Source organism: Hippopotamus amphibius, chromosome 9, assembly GCF_030028045.1.
Source record: "Hippopotamus amphibius kiboko isolate mHipAmp2 chromosome 9, mHipAmp2.hap2, whole genome shotgun sequence".
In the NCBI taxonomy this organism is placed as follows: Eukaryota; Metazoa; Chordata; class Mammalia; order Artiodactyla; family Hippopotamidae; genus Hippopotamus; species Hippopotamus amphibius.
Window position 1 is genome coordinate 66,114,281 of NC_080194.1, and position 20,896 is coordinate 66,135,176.

General features: G+C 37.2%; 1 protein-coding gene across 4 annotated transcripts in view; it reads left to right on the plus strand.

Annotated features, from left to right (window-relative positions):
- The window catches only part of DLG2 (discs large MAGUK scaffold protein 2), a 1,973,535-nt gene that overhangs the window by 1,257,311 nt on the left and 695,328 nt on the right, over positions 1 to 20,896 (plus strand). For all 4 annotated transcript variants that reach the window (XM_057748299.1, XM_057748301.1, XM_057748302.1 and 1 more), the window contains one exon: positions 2,420 to 2,473. In XM_057748299.1, coding sequence (XP_057604282.1) covers positions 2,420 to 2,473 — 54 coding nt within the window. The remainder of the gene's footprint in view (positions 1 to 2,419; positions 2,474 to 20,896) is intronic.

Here is a 20,896-nt window from a genome sequence, read left to right on the forward strand (position 1 = left end):
TTTTTAAACAGAGAGTCTAATTGGAAAGACCAAATTTACATACATGAAATTGAAAATAGCAACAGAAAAATGCAAAAGTGATAAATGGCATTGTATAGGAAATGGGCTTATGTATAAAATTTATTTCCAGACACATTAATGCAATTCATAAGACAGAAAACAAAAGTAATATGAGTTGAAAGCCCCAAATCAAATCAATAAATATTTATTGATCAAAGTATAGTAGATAATAAGGGGAAATAGAGGTATTGGATGTGATAGTCAGACAGTTTTCAGTCTAATCAAGGAGACAAAACACAAACATTTTGGGAGTCCTGGGAACCAAGTAGAAAGCATAGATGAAACATCATCGAAACTGAAAAAATAAAAACAAACAAACAAACAAAAAAACCACTAAGGAATCACCAGATTTCTTTCAACATCTAATATGGAAGACCCTGAGACATCTCTGACCTTCAGGGTGGTCTTTGCTTTGCCTGGGTTTTGCTGCTCTAACTAGAGACCTCAAATCACTGCAGAACTCTTGTGATGGAGACCCCTAGATAATGCAATCATTGAATAGCTTAGTGTGGAAAAAATGGACTTTGAAATCAGAAAGGCTGGTGTGAAATCTCAGCTCTCATTTTCTCTGAGCCTCAGTTTTCTCATCTATAACACTGGGATGATAACAATGCCTCACCAGTATGGTTCTGTGGAGATAAAATGAGGATATATATGCATATTCTTATACATGGACAAGTAATATGTATTTAATAAATGATAATTTACAGGATCTAATCAACTCTCTTTAGTGCAACTGTAGCCACTAACGTAGCATAGAGATCTGGGGCAGAAGCAATTCACAAACTACCCTATAATATATCCTTATGGCAGCCCATCTTTAGGGGCACTAACTAATAATAGTATTTAACACTGATTCTGAAATTTATGTTTACACAGCACATTCAAATATATCTCCTCATTTATTCTTCAAACAACCTTTTCAGAAGGTGATTGTTTCTATATCCATTTTACAGAGAAGGAAAATGAGGCAAAGAGAGTTAGTGGACTTGCCCCCAGATCACATTACCAAGAAACTTCTGAGCCCCCAGATCATATAATGAGGAAGTTCTTAAGCCAAACTTGAGCCCAGGTCTTCTGACTCCAAACCTCACGTTCTTCTCCCTGTACCACAGGCCTCTTAACAACCACTGTTTTTTGGTGGGGTCCAGTGGAATCTGTCTTTCTCCAAAGCCCCTATTTACCCACAAAGTACTTGCTATTAGGGGTTAACAAACCGTGAATGTTTAGTTGACCCACTATGTAGATATGTAGAACAAGGTCGTGTTTTCAATGACCAGTGATTTTAGTTAAAACATGGAATTTTGTTCTGTAAAATCTGCTGGATTGCCATTTGTTTTGTCATTTGATTAGGATTCCATAGGCACAGATTGACGTTAAAAAGCTGTTAACTCTGTTAACTCCAGAGGGCACAGCTAATGAAATGTCCCCAAAGTTGAGCACTCGCGCAAACTACCGTGTCGTGTAGGACAGCTCTCAATTAATCATGATGAGACTATTCCCTCTATCTAAATGAAATCTGCAATTTGGGAAGGAGATTAAAGATCCTTCGGGGGATGAAGGAAAAGATGCTGTGAAAATTTTAGAAACTAGAAAATAAAGATAGATCTACTCAATATTCATGAAGTCAGATTGGTCGATACAAATAGATTGCAATCTCTTATTTTCTAATGACTTGGTTTGTAGCACTCCTGTATCAGTTTTACAAAGATTCCTATTCAACTTAAAAGAAATGGCTGCATTTTATACACAGTCCTTTAAAAAGAAACTTTAGCATATCTAATATGATTTTCTGCCATCTTTGACTAATTTTTAATTTTCTATCTAAGGATTTCTAAAGCATATTATCAAAGGTACATAAATGACAAAGATATGACACAGCATGCCAAATAGGCAAATATATGTAAGATGTCAATAAGTGAACCTTTCTATTTTGCATTGTATACAACATATTCTCAAAAGCCAGTTTAAAGAAAAGAGATATCATTTTAGGTTTAATTTTGCTTCCATGAGAGAGAAATCAAATTTCTCTAGCCCAGCCATTTCATAAAGAAATTTTTAACTCCTTGTCAAATTTATTAGAAGTCCTTGCCTCTTACACTGTACAAATCCTCACTTTCTCAAGTTTAAGTTCTGTTGCTTACTTCATTTCATTATGTGGTCAATGTAGCAAACAAATATTTGAAGGGTTGAGGGTGTAGGGAACTCTGAGCCACTTCATTTACTCCCCAACACCTGACATAGTGCCTATACAGGTTCTCAAGAAACACTGTTGAGCTCTTGGTTAAATAAGTTAACAGATCCTATCTCAGAATAGACTACTTGTTACTTAAATTTTTTTTCTCCTTCTCTTTTTTAGGCCAGCCCTGCTCCTATAATTGTCAACACAGATACTTTGGACACGATTCCTTATGTAAGTAACATTTTTATTAAGATTATCTTTGAAAACTGGTAAAACTTAATCAGATGAATTTAAAATTTAGTACATATTCAGTTTTACCCAATCCAGATAATCTCATGAAATGATACGTAGAATGAGTTTTGTAAGTTTTCTTGTGATATTTGCAAACTCTCAGCTTAGGTATGCTATTTTCCTCTTTCATTCATTGTTTTGTAAAGCACAGGGGCCTATCATGAGAAAAAAAAAAAACAGCCAATTGTGATCAAATAATGTTAATTTCTTAAGTGGTTACTGAAAAGAGATTGAATTGTTTATAGAAAAAAATGAACAAACTTCTCTGGGTTTCTTAGTAAAGGAATACTCAAATCAATTTCTATGATAGACTCTAGAACATAATAAGCAATCAATAAATATTTGATCGACTTTGCTAGGCTTCTAACAAGAATTGGAGCAAAACTTTGTGAGGGTAAAGTCTATCTATATATAATAAAATGTATGATTTTATATAAGAATGGAGCATGAGGTAATAGGAAAAGGAGGAACAGTAAAGCCCAAAATTCTGTATCTGAAATATAACCACTGTGATGGCCAAAATTCTTGACAAGAGTCTGGCTGGGCAGGGGTGATTGGAGAGTGGTGCTAGGCCACAAGGTGGGTAAGTGGTTGACTTTATGGAGATCCAACAAGGCTTTGTGAGTGGCCCTAGCTGACGGATAGAGGAGAGTGATTTAGGAAGATGGGACAGACACAGATGCATGCAGACAGAAGGTTTGAAGCAAGGAGAAGGGCTGCAGGCATAATGGACAAGAACAAACAGATGCCTGGTCTTTGATTAAACGAGTACAAAGTGCTTGGTAAATATTGGCTAGTCTCAGTCTTAGACTCCAGCCTCAAATGCCTACAAGGACCAAGCACATCACAGAAACAGACAGAGCAGGAGGCATGGGGAGAGCATGGAGTAGCAAGCACATGACCTTCCAAAGGGAGCAGCTGCCACTTGGCTCCATTTGGTGGGTACCAAAAGAAAATGGGATCGAGAGTTGCCAGATCATTCAATTTTTCAAGAGAAGTCAGAAATTTGAATTTTTATACAATTTTACAGGCAACTAATACTCAAAAGTTCAAACACTGTGTGTGCCAAAGAAAATGTGTCTAGTCTAAATGCTGTTCTTCAGGAGACACCTGCCTCAGGGGAAATGAAGATCCTGAGCAGGTTCTGCAAGCTGGGACTCAGCCACAGGGGAGAAGAATGCCAGAATTGGAGTACAAGGTTGGGACTTGATTACAGGGACAAGTGATTAAAACTGGGACGCAGGGTCAGGACAAGAATAACAGCAAGCTTGACTTAATGCTGAATCACCTGAACTACTGAACTAGGGCTTTTTAAATCTTTCTGAACAAGAGTCATTTGGGGTCAGACTGGAAATCGGGTTAAGCTTATGGGTAGGAATCAAGTGACCCCAGCTGTGGAAAGTAAAGGATTCTGTTGAAAGGAAGCAGAGCAAATATTAAAGTCACATAGTGTTTTCTCTATTCTATCTCTCACTCTTACTAACTTCCTTTGTTTTTCAAACGTTTATATTGGGATTATAGTATACCTGACACTGCTTTAAGCATTTAACAAATTGTTTAATCCTCATAACAACCTATGAGATAGGTACTATTAAATTCTCCATTTTACAGATGAAGAAATGGAGTCCTAAAGAAGTTAAGTAACTTTCTAAACATTGTACAGTAAGAGGCAGAGTCAAGAATGAGTCTAGGTAGCCTGGCTGTAGAGTTTGAGATCTTACTTAACTCTGATCTTGCTGCTGCTTGTGTTTCCTCCTTCCCTCCTTCCCTCCCTTCTTTTCTGTCTCTCAGCTTAAGAACAAAGCTTTCTTACTTACTACTCAGAAACATGTAGCTTTGGGTAGAAGACAACTTGTCACAGAGGCTTCAATACCCTTGGGGCAGGGATCCATATTTATATTAAGGGATTCTATGTCTTTAATATAGTAAATTTTTTTACTATATCCACTGGCATCATCTAAAGCAGATGAGCAGTGCTTTGAAGTAGACATGGAGCACAGAGACTTGACTGTGTAAGTAGGACTGCTTACTTATGATAGATCTATATTTATTCAAAACCTTCTATTAGGGTTCTCATGACTAACTTCCAGATGCCCTCATGTACAATTAATTTATCAATAAGAATCTAAGGATTTTGAACAGACATGCTCAATTGGTAGCCCAACTAATTAGCTAGTAAAATCAACTACATATAACAAATTAATCAAATTGGTCTTATTTTCCTAAATATCAACTTTGAGTTCTTCAAGGGATTTTTAAAAATTGCCTTCAGCTTTTTTGTGTTGATACTTAATGCAAACCCTCTCTGCCCTTCCTTAAGAGTAGGATCTTTAGAGAGGTTTGCTAAGTATGATGAAACCGTCCCAATTCTCATGGCAGTATGTTGTTGAGCTATTCATTTACTCTTTGTGGACCTAAATTGATATATAAGGTAGGAATTATAATATCTGCCTCAGAGGTGATAGTGAGGTCTAATGAGGTTATGTATGTGAAATCATGCTTTATAACTTCTGGTTAATGGAAGTTTATTTATTATTTTATTCAATAAACACTTATGAAGTAACATCTGCTAGACCCCGAGAGGATGTTAAATATTAATATCTTCCCCCATATATAAGAAACATAAATATATTATATATTGAAAAATGGCAGATTTAACACACATTAATGTAGATGAATATGCTTTGGGTCTTGACATAGGTCTAACCCTCCCCTTTGTTCCTGACTCACTGGGTGACCTTGAACAAACCACTGTTCCTTTTGCAGTCTGTTTTCTCATTCCCTGGTGTTCTATACTTTGTTTTCCTCTTTCCTGTCTCATGTTCTACTTGTTCACATAATTTCAGCTCTATTTAATGAAAAAACAATTTCAGAGTTCCCCAGAGCATTTCAGTCATATTGCATAAGAACATTTCCTTCTTTAAAATATTACCTAAATGACAAATTTTAGTTTATATACTAAAGTCCTCCTCAAAAATAATTTCATTACAAGTAAATATATTAATTTTGCCAGTTAGCAAATTTGGTTTTAGAAATATATTGTCCTGGTGGAAATGATTCCTTGGCATACATGCAAATGGCAATCAAATAATAGGAGGAAATCTGTGGTCAAAGGAAATTTTTAAGTAACTGCCTAAAAGGTACAAAAGATATTTAAAGAGAATTCTGCCTTTTAAAAAAAAAAAAAAAAAAAAAGGAAGGTAAGTTAAGGGATCTTAGAGCTCTTTGTCTGCCATTAACAAGGGGGTCACTGAGGTTCTTAAGCATGAATGCTTCAAATAAACTCGTTGTATGAGGTCATGATATTTTCGGGTTAAGTAGGCTCTTATATGTGGCACAGTCCAGCCTCTGATGCAAAGCAGGAATCTCCTATATGAAGATTAAAATCACTGAGGGAAAAACAAGGAGAGAAAAAGAAAATCCCCATTTCAACACTCTGTAGTCTCCATTTTTGCTCAGTCATTTTATTCTTCCCCATTATATATTGAATATTGTCTTATGACAGGTATTAAAAATACCCTGTTCTTAGAGTTTAGAGTGAATAGAGCTTGTGCGTGGTCTGTAAGTCCAGCTCCCCTGAGCTGACTTGGTGAAAAGGTAGCATGCTCCCCTCTTGGCACTCTGTGGCCAGATGGCATGGAAGTATTCTCTCTGGACATACTTCTTCCCTTCAGCAGACCCCTCAGAGTTCTATAGTGAACACCATCCAAACAAATCCCATTCTTTCTGCTTTAGAAAAATTAAGTTAGAGAGATTCTAGAATGCCTCTTCTCTCTATCCTTCTCCAACATTCATTTCATAGTGGTTATATTTTGACCTGTTTTCTGGAAATACACTGTGGGAAGTGGTATACTCACGAATCATGAGTTTTAAATCTTGTTAAGTAACTTGGGGTTCAGTGAATGCAAACCTCTCATTTTACAGATACAGATATTCTAGCTAAACTGGTAAATGGTAGAGCTTGGTCTGCCATTTACTGTTACTCCCCATAGCCGTCAATTTTTGGTGTATAACCAGCAACCACAAAACCAATGGCGTATAACAATAAGCATTTATTTCTTCCATAAGGGTTTGCCTGTTGGCTGGGCCAGCTGCTTCAGACTGTAGATTACCAGGTTGGCTGGGGCATTTCTGCTTCATATATTTTATTCTGGGGCCCAGGGGGTGGGACATTACTACCCAAATTATGTTGTTTTCATTGTGATGAAAGACACAAGCTCAGTTAGAGCCTCTGCTTACATCCCATCCATTAACACCCCAATGGCCAAAGCAAGTCATATTGCCAAGTTCAGAGTGGTGGAAGGAGTGAATATTTGCTAAACAAGAAACTAATTTACCCCACCAAAGCCTTCAATAAAAGGGCTAAGAATCTGTATATGTCCCATTGTAAGAAAAAATAGGTACAAAAGAAGGAATCTTACAGTTTAAAAATATTGGTAGGAATAAACAATTAAAGTGCCAAAGGGACATCTTTCAACTGGTATGGGGAGTGGGTGTCTATATCACCAAGGAAGTCTAAGGGAAAATATTGAAAATAAAAGGAACAGCTAGCAAGTATTGGCAGTATGATGACTTTGTTATCTGCAACTTTGTTTCCAGAGGTAGAAATTATAGTGGAGACAAGAAGCTTTGTTCCAGAAATTCCAGGACTGTGTCTTGGAAAACCTCCCAAGAAAGTGAGAGAGAGAGAAAAGAGAGGAGAGTAGATGAGAGAAAAGAAGAAGGAAAAGATAGGTTACAAAAATGTTGGGAGTCCTTAGTAGTATCACCCATTGTATTTGACTGCCAAGAAGATCTTCTATGTAAAAGCAATTTGAAAGCCATCATAATATTCTTATAATATTATCAGTGAGATTTTTATAGAAAGATTTAAATGTGAAAGGTCACTGGATGCAAATAGAGCTATGATTCTGGGGCAGAGCACAACAGAGTGGTTTAAAGGGGATAAAACAACCCAAGGAAAGGTTGACAGTGTGAGTAAAGATTGGTGATAAGAGAAGGGAATGAGAGAAAATGAAAGATAATGTGTATTCAGGGACATAACAAAGCAATCAAATTAGCAGTGAGGTTCACTCGGGAGCCAAAGAATGCGCTTGAGACTAAGAGGTGTTGTTAAGCAAGGTTTAAATGGCATTTATGATTGAGCCCAGCGGCAGGAAGCTAAGAGTAAGAGCTCTCTGAGGAGGAAGTTGCCATATTGCAGAAGTGGGATGATCAAGCACTTGGTCATAGAGCTGGACAGTTAGGCATTCATTTCTTTGAGTCACTTTGTACAAAAACAGACCCTTGTGATTTAGGCTACTATTCACTTTTAATCAGATGGTTTTCTAGAATTATCCATGAAGGGAAAGGAAGCAGAAGTGTTTGCGTCTTTGGACCATTCTGGCAGTGATTAATAATGGTGAGATAGTTTGGAAGAATTTGCTGATTTTAGTGTATTTATTTTTCAGCAAACAATTTTGTTTCTTTCTGTGGTTTTTCCCATGAACACTGTTAAAACTGTGCCGTTGATATTTTTATCTGTGGATTTGTAGTATTATCCAGAAGTGAAAAATCCTTACCTGCCAGAAAACAGCTTAATATTGGCTTAACTAAGCCCATGAGGCAATAGGAATTTAGCAATAGAGGCAATGCTATCAATATTTGTTCTACGGTCAAATCTAGCCAACCTAAATCCATTTCTCAACTGCCACAATCAGCAGATCCCTTTCCATTTGTTACTTTGCTCTAAAAGGCAAAAGGTGGAACATCTTTTAGTATTTCTCAAATATTAATGTGCACAAGAATCACCTGGAGATTGTAAAATGCAGATTCTGATTTAGTAGGTATAGGAATGCAACCTGAAAATCTGCATTTCTGATAAGCTTCCAAGCAAAGCTTATGCTCAATTGTGCATCATGCTTTGTGTAACAAGAGTCTAATGAAAGAGACTAGGCTTTGAATTCAGGAGCAACTGGGTTCTAAGCCCTCCTCTGCCAGTTAGTACTTGCCTGAGTTTTGGTTAAGTTAAATTATCCATCTAAACCTCTGTTTTATTATTTGCAGAATGAGAATAGTAATATTTGCCTTTCAGGGGTTGTTATGAATATTCTTCCTAGTATGTAGAAGATGCTTAATAATTGTTCATCATGAGATTGGGGGGTACCTTTGATAAAACAGAGCATGCCTTTGACATAATCTTGAACTGTTGAGACAAGAATGTGGAAGTCATAGCTAGTTCAGAGGTAGGGCCAATAGCAGTTATGTAGGTCCATAGGCTGACCTACATCTAGATCTTTGCTTCTTGAAGTGTGGCCCATTGACTAGCAGCATCATTATTTCCTGGAAGCTTGTGAGCATAGAATCTCAGTTCCCACTCAAGACGTACTAACTCAGAATCTGTGTTCTTAAGCAGAACCACAGTGATTTTTTTGCATATTAAAGTTTGAGCAGCATTGGTCAATATGGCAGAAATTTCTGTTTTGGTTTTGGATCCTGCTGTCTTTGTTCTTTCACCACACTTTTCAGTCTGCCTTTGGGGCAGCTGTCCTTTTCACTGGTTCACCTTAAACATATGCGTATCTGTAGGAAAAAGGATCAATTCAATTTGGCAAATAGACACACAACTATTATGTTGTATAGGCTTCTAGACCTATGCTCTCCAAGAGAGTAGCTACAAGCCTCACGTGGTTATTTAAATTTAATTAAAATAATATAAAATTTAAAATTCAGTTCCTCAATCATACTAGCCACATTTGAAGTGCTCAGTAGCCAACATGGTTAGTAGGTAACATATTCAACAATGCAAATATAGAATATGTTCATCATTCCAGGAAGTTCTGTTGGACAAAGCTGTTCTAGATAATAAGAAAGAAATAGAAGGGGACGGGAGCTAATATTTATTGAAGGGCCAATTTATTCTAGGTGTTTTATATGTATTACCTAATTAATGATAAAATTACCCTCCCAACTTTTGTGAGTTGGTTTCATTTCCTCCTTAGAGTTGAGTATTTTCAAATTTTCTAAATAGTCATCACTCGCCTAGGAAATTGTTGGGTATGTTCATGTGGAAGACATGTTCCTGTCCTCATGGCCCTTAAATGTTTGTCAAATTTAAAGGCTTTTACACATGACACACATGGAAGCAAATGCAAGCAATAACTAAAAGCTTTCTTAAAAGTTCACTAATTTTGGGACTTCCCTGGTGGCTCAGTGGTTAAAAATCTGCCTGCCAATGCAGAGCACATGGATTTGATCCCTGGTCCCGGAAGATCCCACATACTGTGGAGCAACTAAGCCCGTGCACCACAACTACTGAACCTGCACTCTAGAGCCCACGAGCCGCAACTACTGAAGCCCATGTGCCACAACTGCTGAAGCCCCGTGTGCCTAGAGCCCATGCTTCACAAGAGAAGCCACCACAATGAGAAGCCTTCATTGCTCACCACAATGAAGAGTAGCCCCCACTCACCACAACTAGAGAAAGCCCGCACACAGCAACGAAGACCCAATGCAGCCAAAAAAAAGAAAAAGAAAAAAAAATCCACTGATTATTCCATCATTTTCTTTTTGTGAAATTATAAAACTCCTATTTAGGCTGGTATAATTCTTTTAAAACATCAAGAAATAGGTAGAAGACCTGATGTACTTATTCATTCACAAGCCTACTTCAGTCTTTTTTCCCTGTGGTTCCCTTATAGAGGGCACTTTGCTGACTACTCTACTCATCACTCCTCATCTGCTGGGAAGCCTGTACATAGGCTTGTCATTTTGGACCTAAGGTGGGAAGCAGTGAGAAAATATAACAGTGGTCAAGCGAAGAATGTGATTGATGTGTGAGAGTCACACACGGGCCCTTCTTTCTATAATGGTTCCTTTGAAGACACATGCCCCATATACCTAGGCAAAGAAGCCACTGTGGCTCCAAGGAGCTTAGCCTGGCAGAGAAGGTTAAGAACAAGGGTAAATAATCCTGGGAAGGGTTTGTATAGTTTCTCTACAATATTGCTACTCAAGATGCAGTCTCTGAACTGGTAGCATCAGATTTTACCAGGCAGATTACTAGAATTTCAGAATCTCTGGCTCCACCCTAGACCTACAGAATCAGAATCTCTGAGGGTAGGGCCAAGGATGCTTTTTCTTCATATTTTTCATCATTTCTAATCTCAACATTTGAATACATTTTATAATAAATATAATATATTATTGCGGTTGTACAAATACATACTCTACAGATTAGCACATGTGAGGGATGCATGCTCACAAACATTTTACAGACAGAAACACTCAATAAAAACAGATAGCTAATGGGAACCTGCTGTATAGCACAGGGAGCTTAGCTCGGTGCTCTGTGGTGACTTAGATGGATGGGATGGTGGGAGGAGGTCCCAGAGGGAGGGGATATATGCATACATATAGCTGATTCACTTTGTTGTACAGCAGAAACTAACACAGCACTGTAAAGCAACTATACCCCACTTAAAAAAAAAAAAAAAGCACTATAGCAATCACTGGTTAGAAGCATTAGAGACAACAGTTGGATATTGCCTGACTCATAATAAATGTTCAACAAGTGATGACCATTGTTACTGTGCAAAATTAATATTTACAACATTCTTCCTTGTTTAATAATCATTATCATTCAGTATTAGCCAAAATATTTAGCTTATCTTTAAATTCCAGGGAGTATCTAAGCTCAAGTCCATGCACAGAGTAGGATTTCAATAAAAGTTGAATTTGTCACTGTTACATTCAGTTGTATTATTCAAATTTAGCTGTTTTAATAAAGAATACAATTTTATTTACAAATGTAATTTTTCAGGTAAAATGTGTGTGTTTTAGTTTGAGCCACATGACCGTATGGACAGAGATGCACGCTGCCATCCAAGAGTGGGGTGCGCAGTTTATTGGCTTCATTTGCAAAAGTTTAACGTGCTTGTTCATAACAACTCCTATCACAGTAAAATGCTTTTAAAATACTTTTTTCCTCATATGCATTTTTGAAAGAAAATGTAGGCAGTCATATATGATAAAGGAGATCAGTGTTAGTTGGGTGAGCTCAAATAGAAGAAAGAAAAGAAGAATGGTATTGAGTAAAAAGCAAAATCAGTAAAGGAAATGATAGCAGAATAATAAAAAGAAATGGCTCTAAATTTTATATTATGTTCCTTCAATTTTAAGGACATTATCATTGGAATGAAGTTAGAAACCCCTGCTTCAAACATTTTTCCCCCCCAAAAAAGCAGAAATACTAAAAGATTATTTCCTAGGGCCTCAGGAATTTTATGTGATACTTAGAGTAGTTTATAATCTTGCCTCTCCCTTGTTAAATTTTGTTGGACTTTTAAATTGACTTTTCTGCATTGATAGTGTTCAGGAATCAGTTCTTGAAGAGTGACTACAGTTACTTATTCTTTGGGAAATTGGGCAAACCCGTGTTTCTTTTGTGACTATTCTAATATAAATCATTCTTTTGGTGTCTGCACATCACTATTTGAATTCATGCAAATCTTCTTTCCATTGATGTCCATCTACCTTTGGTTCAGCCCCAGGATACAGGCCCTTTTAAAAGAAAAATGGTCTTTTTCTTAGTGGCTAGTTGTCTTTCTGAGAAGTCTGTAATATAGGCAATGGAGATTACTTTGGCTTTCTTTTCTGGTAGGCATAAATTCATATCTTTCATATCTATCTACTAGTCCTATAACACTGGGCAAGTTACCTAAAAGTTCGGCACCTCGGTTTCCTCACCTGTAAAATGGGATAACATCATCTACCTCATAGGTTCGTGCATTAAATGAAGTAATGAATAAGAAGCACTTAATATTGAACCTGGCATAGAGCAGTCAATTACCTCTGATCTCTGATTTTTTGTAGAAGAAATCCATCTTTAAAGTAATTAACATTTTTAGCAAAAAACTTTTTCGAAGATTTGGTTTTTAAAAGGTGCAGGTGATTCAGCCTCATATGTCTATAACAGGATTTAAGACAAAGCAGCATTGTCTCACATGGATATATGCTGGAAGCCTTCTACCACGTGGCTTTCAATGGTTGACTTCCCTGAGTTGTCTTCTCTTTTCTCAGTGTATTATACCTCAGCCTAAATGATTTCTCCTCAGCTGTCACCTAGTAGTCCCAGATTTGTTTGAGTATTTGATTAGCAAGATGAGCTTTCATGAGCTTTTCCTTTGGTGAAAAAGTATAGTTGCTGCTTCACAAGTAGCTTTAATAGAAATATGTTTTGATTATCCTGATTTCTACCAAGTGATCCAAATGAAGTTTTGCCCAAAGGTGTTTTATTTTGAAACTTAGGAGCATAAAACTCAAAGAATAGCTATCTAATGAGGTATCCCATGAAGGAAATGTAGTCGGGAAATAACAAAGCCAGATGGGTCAAGCAGCATGCTGAGAGGAGTAGATAAACAATAGACCATCATAATCAGTATCTTTTTAAAGACAATCTCAGGTAATTTTTGTTTGTTTGTTGCTTTTAAACAAATTGCTAATACTTTTCCTGATCCCCTGAAGCAGTGGTTCTCAGCGTTAGCTGCACATTTTATCTCTTTGTGTGCTTTAAATATACTGATGCCTAGGTTCCAGTAACAGAGTCCTTTTTGGGCCTGACTATAGCCTGAGTATCAACACTGGGATGTTGAAAACCTCTCCACATGATTCCTGTGTGCAGCCAAGGTTGTGAACCACTGACTTAGAGTTGTAAAATGGAGAGCATCGGAGGAGAGAGGAGATAAGATGGCAGAGTAGAAGGACTTGAGCTCAACTTCTCTCACGAAAACACCAAAATCACAATTAACTGCTGAACAACCAACAAAAAAGACTGGAACCTACCAAAATGATGTTCTACATCCAAAGAGTCTACATCCAAAGATATTCTACATCCAATGAGATGGTAGAAGGGATGCTTTCACCGTATGATCAAATCCCACACCTGCTGGGTGGACAAACCACAAACTGGAAAATAATTATATCCCAGAGGTTCTCCCACAGGAGTGAGAGTTCTGAGCCCCACATCAGACTCCCCAGACTAGGGATCTGTCATCAGGAGGAGGACCCCCCAGAGCATTTGGCTTTGAGGGCCAGTGAGGCTTGAGTACAAGAGGTGCACAGGACTAGGGAACACAGAGACTCCACTCTTGGAGGGCACACACAACGAAAGATCAGAAAGAAAATTAAGGAAATAATCCCATTTACCGTCTCATCAAAAAGAATAAAATAACTAGGAATAAACCTACCTAAGGAGGCAAAAGACCTGTACTCTGAAAACTATAAGATGCTGATGAAAGAAATCAAGGATGACAAGCAGATGGAAAGATATACCATGTTCTTGGATTGGAAGAATCAACATTGTCAAAATGCCTATACCCAAGGCAATCTACAGATTCAATGCAATCCTTGTCAAATCACCAATGGCATTTTTCACAGAACTAGAACAAAAAAATTTTAAATGTGTATGGAAACACAAAACACCCCAAATACCCAAAGCAACCCTGAGAAAGAAAAACATTGCTGGAGGAATCAGGTTTCATGACTTCAGACTATACTTCAAAGCTGCAGTAATCAAAACAAATGTCATATAATATCACTCATATGTGGAATCCAAAAAAAATGATACAAATGAATTTATTTACAAGACAGAAACAGACTCACAGAGTTTGAAAACAAACTTACGGTTACCAAAGAGGAAAGATGGGGAGAGGGATAAATTAGGAGTTTGGGATTAATATCTATGCACTACTATATATAAAATAATCAACAAGGAGCTACTGTATAGCACAGGGAACTCTACTCAATATTCTGTAATAACCTATATGGGAAAAGAATCTGAAAAATAACGGATATGTGTATAACTGAACCACTTTGCTGTACACCTGAAACTAACACAACGTTGTAAATCAACTATACCCCAATATAAAATAAAAATTAAATTTAAAAAAATCATACCAAAAAAAAAAAAATGGAGAGCATTGACCTATGTTGAAATAATAAAATTAGATGCCAGCACTTAACACTACTTATTATTTTGAAGGAGAAAAAACAGTAACCACAATGTGGGCTGTGTCCTAAATCATCAAGAATGTTAAAGCATCTGGTCTGTCTAATCCATTGTGATTCTGGCAGGGCCTGTCAATGGGAATCGTGAGTTGAGTGGGCTCATTACAGGTAATAATCTGAGCTTGCCCCCTGTTAACTTGGTAACAGACACAGCCACAGCTAACAAAGCTGTCTTTGCCAGGCATGTGCCCCTAGGTTCAGACATGATCACATTAAGGAAATGCCCCTCCAAGGGTTGTTCTGATGACACATGTCACCATTTATGAGTTGTAACTCAGTTAGTTAAAAAGAGAGACATGGCCTTTGGTTAAGCATTTTGTCCTAAGGGCCCCCAGCAAAACTGAGAAAAGAAATTTGCAGGCCAGATTACTGCTGAAAGCTGATCTGGGGTTGACCTTTAGGTAGGTCATTGTAGTATCCTGGGGCTTAATGTAATTAGAAACAGTCAAATATCTAGGCTCTTTCTAAGTCCCACAGAAGCTTTCCCATCTCACTGACAACCCATCTAACTGAGCTTTCCCCTTATCTTAATGCCTATTGCTCTTTCTTTAAGAAGTATATTGGCCAAAAGTTTATTAAATTCAAGTTTATCCGATGGCAATTTGGTTTAATAAATGTCTGCTTTGATGGGGAAATGACATGGCTTCTTTAAAATGGAGCATTATGTTGACATGGCCAAGAGCACAGATTTGGCATTCAGCAGAAGTGGCTCTTGAATTTGATTGTCAACACTGCCACTTCACTAGCTATGTGAACTTGAGGAAGTTACTTAAACTCTCAGAGCCTTGGTATTGTATTTGGTAAAATGGGGAAAACTGGAAATAATTGCACAGTACTGGTAAGAGAATTATCTGAGCAATTTCATACATGGTTTAATAAATGGGAAGAATAACAAATGCTAATAATTTTTGAACCATATGTTGGGCACTATTTAAATTTTTTATATGTTAATTTATGCAATCCCCATGATAACCCTGTGAAATGTATTGATATCTCCACTTTACAGGTGAGGAATCTTAGGCAAAAGATAGATTCTTAACTTGTCCAAGGTCACACAGCATGTAGTAAGGGGCCTGCAATAAGAATTACGTTATGCTCCCTGCCTCCCAGTAGTTGTAATAAAATTTAATTTGCTGAGTTACTCACTTAAGAGACTGAGAAAGACAGAAGCAGCGAAGGTCAAACAGAGTGTAGTTTTACACCTCATTAATAAAAGGTCAAAGAGCTACAAAGAGAGGAAAATTGTTCTACAATGTGGTAAACAGAGGAAATTTGCAAATATATGAAATATGTTGTTGTGAAAGTTAAAACAAGCTGGGAAGAGATCTTAGAAGTGGTATTAATGATGTCAATGTGTATAATAAATAATAGGTAGGAGTTGAGAATGAATGATTTGGGACAGACTGGGTGAAAATCCTGAACAACAGGCTTTTATGTATTGTATTTTATTTCATTCTCAAAATATTCATGAAAGAAGCAATATGTTTTGAAGCTAAGGAAATAAAGATGCTTTGAGATCATGAAGTTCATAAAACTTGTGTCATTAGTAAATGGCAAATTGCACTTGAACTCAGGTCTTCTGTCTTCTTGCATCTAACTGGCTGTGTCATTTGGGGCAGGTCTTTATGGGCACTGCTGGAGCTTACTTTCCTTATCATTCATCAGATGAGGGAGCTCGCCTAGGTGATGGCTTTGGTCCCTTCACTTTTTAATTTTTATTTATGATCTCAGAGTTCTACACTGCTGTTAGGTACTGTGATAAATCCATATAACAAAAATATTTGAGTGCCTCCTGTTTGTCAGGCACTCTTAAATTCAATTATTAGAAGCTAACAGATTTCTACTGTCATGGAGCTTACATTCTAATCAAAGTACACAATACACAAAAAGGATGTTATAAAGTAATAGTGCTCTGAGGAAAATAAAGTGATGTGATAATGGGACTGGAGAGGGCAGTGACTTCTTTAGAAAGGATTTGGAGAGGGCTTCTTGGAGGCAGTGATATTTAAGTTGTAACCTAAATATAAGAAAAAGCCAGATATGCTTTCAGTATTTCTGTTTTTCTTTTCTGTTTTTCCCTCTACCTAGTCCCCAAAACTTGACTTTCATTTGCACCTTTTATTTCTCTTGTTTGGTCCTTCATTCCCTGTTTTGGTGAATAACGTCACCTTTAACTCAACTGACTGAGCCATTTTACATTTCTAGGAGTCATCCTGACTTCCTTTTGCTTCATACTGCTTCCCTTACATGGCTAATAATTCTTCTGTAGTATGTTTGCTAGATATTCTTTCTCTGTCCCATATTCTTCACTGTCAAGGCCCTTAGTCCAGGCCTCTTTACTCTCCAGGATTCCTGCAGTTGCCTCAGAACTTGTCTGTTTCTTGTTTTTCCTCCTTCTATTCCACGTAGCTCTCTGAAGGTTAGGGTTACCCTCTGAACCAGTTATGGTCCCGTTATTTAACTACCTGAAAACCTTTAATAGCCCTTAATTGCCTCCTAAAGTCTAAAGTTTTTAGTATGATATTTAAGGCTTTTTACTGGTGCCTATCATCCCTTCCCAGTTCTCCCCACCTTCTTTCCCACAATATAATCTGTGTTCCCACTACACAGAAATTCTCTCAGTTTCCTGAGCACACTATATTCTTGATGATTTCCATGCACATGATGGTCCTTCTTTGAAGGCCTGTCTCCTAGTAATCTCCTTCTTTTCCTTCAGTAACTACTTCATGTCTTTATTGAAGCCCCTCCATATTTCTTGAGAGGTAGAATAAGTGGCATACAGGTCCCAAAATAAGAGCAGCAAAATCAGTGGGAGAAAAATCATTTTTCTCACACATAAATGAAGTAGAAAGCTAGACAACCCACAGTTGACATGGGTTCAAGAGTCCTAGAGTCATTCTATCTTAACTTTTCTAGCATTCTAGCACAAGTGTCCCTGTTTTTTAATCACCTCATGGCTCAAATGGCTGCTCTAGTTCCAACCATTACATCACATTTCAGGCAGCAGGAAGGAACAGTAAGAAGAGTGTGCTCCCAATTTTTAAGGACACTTCCAGAAATTACACACAAGAGTCAACTCATTCACTGACCAAAAATGGTTATATGGCTACATCTAACTGAGAGAATTTTGGGTATATAATTTTTTAGTGCGGTGACAGTTTCTAAGAAGAGAATAGATATTTATAAGCAGTTAGTAGGCTCTGCTATAGTCACTCTGTGTAGTAGTATTAGTGTTCCTTATGAGGAGGTTTCTTCTTCTAGTGTTTATCTTTTAAGTTCTCACTCTCCTAACATAACTCATACCTGCTACAGGATAGAAGACACCTATGTTGTCGTCTATGATCTGACCTTGCCTTTGCCTCTACTATTAGTTTTCAGGACTATTTATCCTGCTCAGTACCCATTCTATCTAAGGTTTCTGTTTGTCTGTCTACTTCACACTTTTATAAAATTGGGTGAATTTTCTCCTTTAATTGGAATGCTCTATCCCACTCCTACCTCTAGTTTATGAGCACTCTCTTTATCCATCCCCTATCCATCTTGGATTGATCTTATTTTCAATTATTTGTTCACATATCTATCCCCAACTAGATCATGAGCTCCTTGAAAATACAGACTATGGCTTATTTATTTCTAAATCTTCAGCACCTAGAACATGACCAGAAAAAAAAAATCACATGCATTCTTGAATAAGTGAATGAAATGTGCAATGGAGGTATATATTCAGCCATTTATTTCATGTTTATGCAAACATTTGTTTATTAATGATATGTGTAGTATCAAGCAGCAAACTAGATGCTGAGATACAGCCATGTGTAAGATAATGATTGTCCCTCCCTTAAGGAGTTTAAATTCATAATGAGGGAGATCGGCCATAAACAAATAGAATAATTCTAGTTGTGAAAGATTAAAACAAAGGGGAAAAAAAACAAGTACCTATAATGCTGTGGGGCTACTAGCAGGATACATTTCAGTTATTCATAAATATTTTTAGTTCTTATTTGTGTTGCATTCTTCATGAAAAAAAGTAAATTAAGAAGTTGTGTTATATCATGACAAGTTCATGCCTCTGAGTATGGTTACCACCAAGAGAATTGTTAATTAGCTTCTTTTTTGAGTTCAGTGACTTGAAAAATTATAACATGCCAACCTTCGGATATGGAGATTAATGTGATTGCTGACATTAATGGCTTAAAATAAATTATTGTGGTGAATTAAACTCAATTAAAATGTGTGGGATGTTCATCTCTGTTGACTGGCTAAATGTTTATAATGAGAAACCCTTACTTATTCATAAATTATATTTATTGAGTGCTTGCTCAGTACTGGGTGCTGTTTTAAGTGCTTTACATTCATTAATTAATTTAGTCCTCACATCAACCATTTTAGTTAGATAATGATCTATCCTCATTTGCAGATTACAAAGATAAAAAAACTGATACAAAGATAGGTTAATTAATGTGGCCAAGGTCATGCAGCTGGTAAGAGAAGGAACCACAACCCGAACCCAAGCAGGGTCTGTGCTCTACACCCTCACTGCTCAAAAGGAGAGTTCAGACCAGCATCAGCAGCATCACTGGGCAGCTTGTCAAGAATGCAGACTCTCAGGCCCACCCCCAGAACTACTGAATCTGAATCTACATTTTTTAATAATATCCTCAGATAATCCAAATGCATATCAAAATTGGAGAAGCACTGCTCTAAACCACTATCCTATACTACCTTAGACCAGCTGAAGTTTGGGGATACCCTCAAATACCAGGTGTTTATTTAGTTCCATTTATTTCTTGGCCATATACTTTGTATCTTCTTGTAGCCCCATCAAAGTAACAGGTGAAATGCTCCATGCCACGTAAGTGCTCGCTCAGAGAGTATGCACTTTCCATCTCTTACATTCTATATCACAATGCTACATCCACTCAGGGATTCTGGCTGCTTGTTGAGATTTAATTAAAATATTTGTCAAAAAGACTGACACCATTGACCTCTGTTTTGTGAACCGCTTGTGTCATGTGGATTTAGAAAAATGCGGTATCATCTCATCATTAAAAGTGTTTATAGTATTATATTGGAAAAATTTGGAAGCAGGAGGTTAGATGTCAGCGCAAAAAGAACATTTTAAATCCGCCATTGATTTTCTTTCTATGTGTTTGCTCTTTTTTACTACAGGGATACCTGCCAGCATCATTTTCTTCTTTCTCTGGTTTATAACTTTTCCATTAAAAAGTAATTTGAAAGACAGTATGGCCAGAGAGTTTTATCTGTACCTTTCTTATAGCACTTTATCATTTTGTCTCACAGTTATTTGAGTGCATACCAGGATATAATTATGGTCTGCAGCTTCTATAGAGTGTATGTGACAAACCTGAAACTGTGCCAAGTGGTTTTTTTCCTTAGGTAATTCATTTGATCCTTACCACAACTTTGTCATGGAGATGTGATTACGATCCTCATTTAACACATAAGAAACTGAGGCCCAGAGAGTTTAAATATATATCCAAGGCTCACAGCTTGTAAACGATGGAACTGGAGTTGAACTCAGGCAATCTGATTCCAGAGCCTACCTGCTTCACCCGTGTACGACACCAGCCAGCCACGGTTTCATCACGAGCAGCAAGTATAGACATGGGCATAAACAGTCGTAGGATTTATACATTGTTTTTTGCTAGATCCTGAAAGGCAGTTGTTACCTTACTCATGTTTCTAAATTATAATTTTGGTCTCACAAAATTATGCTTTTTAAATGATAAATGTTTCAAACATCTTATTGTTCAAACAATCCCCTTTTCTTTCCTATATCGTACTGGATCAGAATGTGTAGCATTGAATTAGAATCACATGGGTGTCAGTTCTGAAGATCACTTAGTCGAAACTCTGAGAACCAGTTGGAATTCTTTTCCCCCAAAATTGGCTGGCATGGACCACATATAAATTTGCAATACATAGTTAAGAGTAAAGCTCTGATTAAAATCTGATTCCCTATTAGTAATAACTAACAATTGAGCACTTGCCAAGAAGCATCAATTGAATAAGTGCCAGTGAGGTTCAAGATAAATTTGTCAAGGGCTAGTGTGCCTAAAACAATCAGTCTCTAAATCCCTTTGAATCATAATAAGTCTGTGATCAATGCAATTAAAACAGGCCTGATTGGATCTGACTGAAAAAGCAATAGAAGAATTCTGGAAAGTCTTCCCAAATAGTCAAGTTCAGTGGAAGCTGAAAGGGGAGTAAGAGAGTGACAGTCAAAAAAGAGGTATTAGAGGAATACAGAAGTCCATCGTGTCAGTGAGGTAACCAGGAGTTGAGTCAGATACTTAG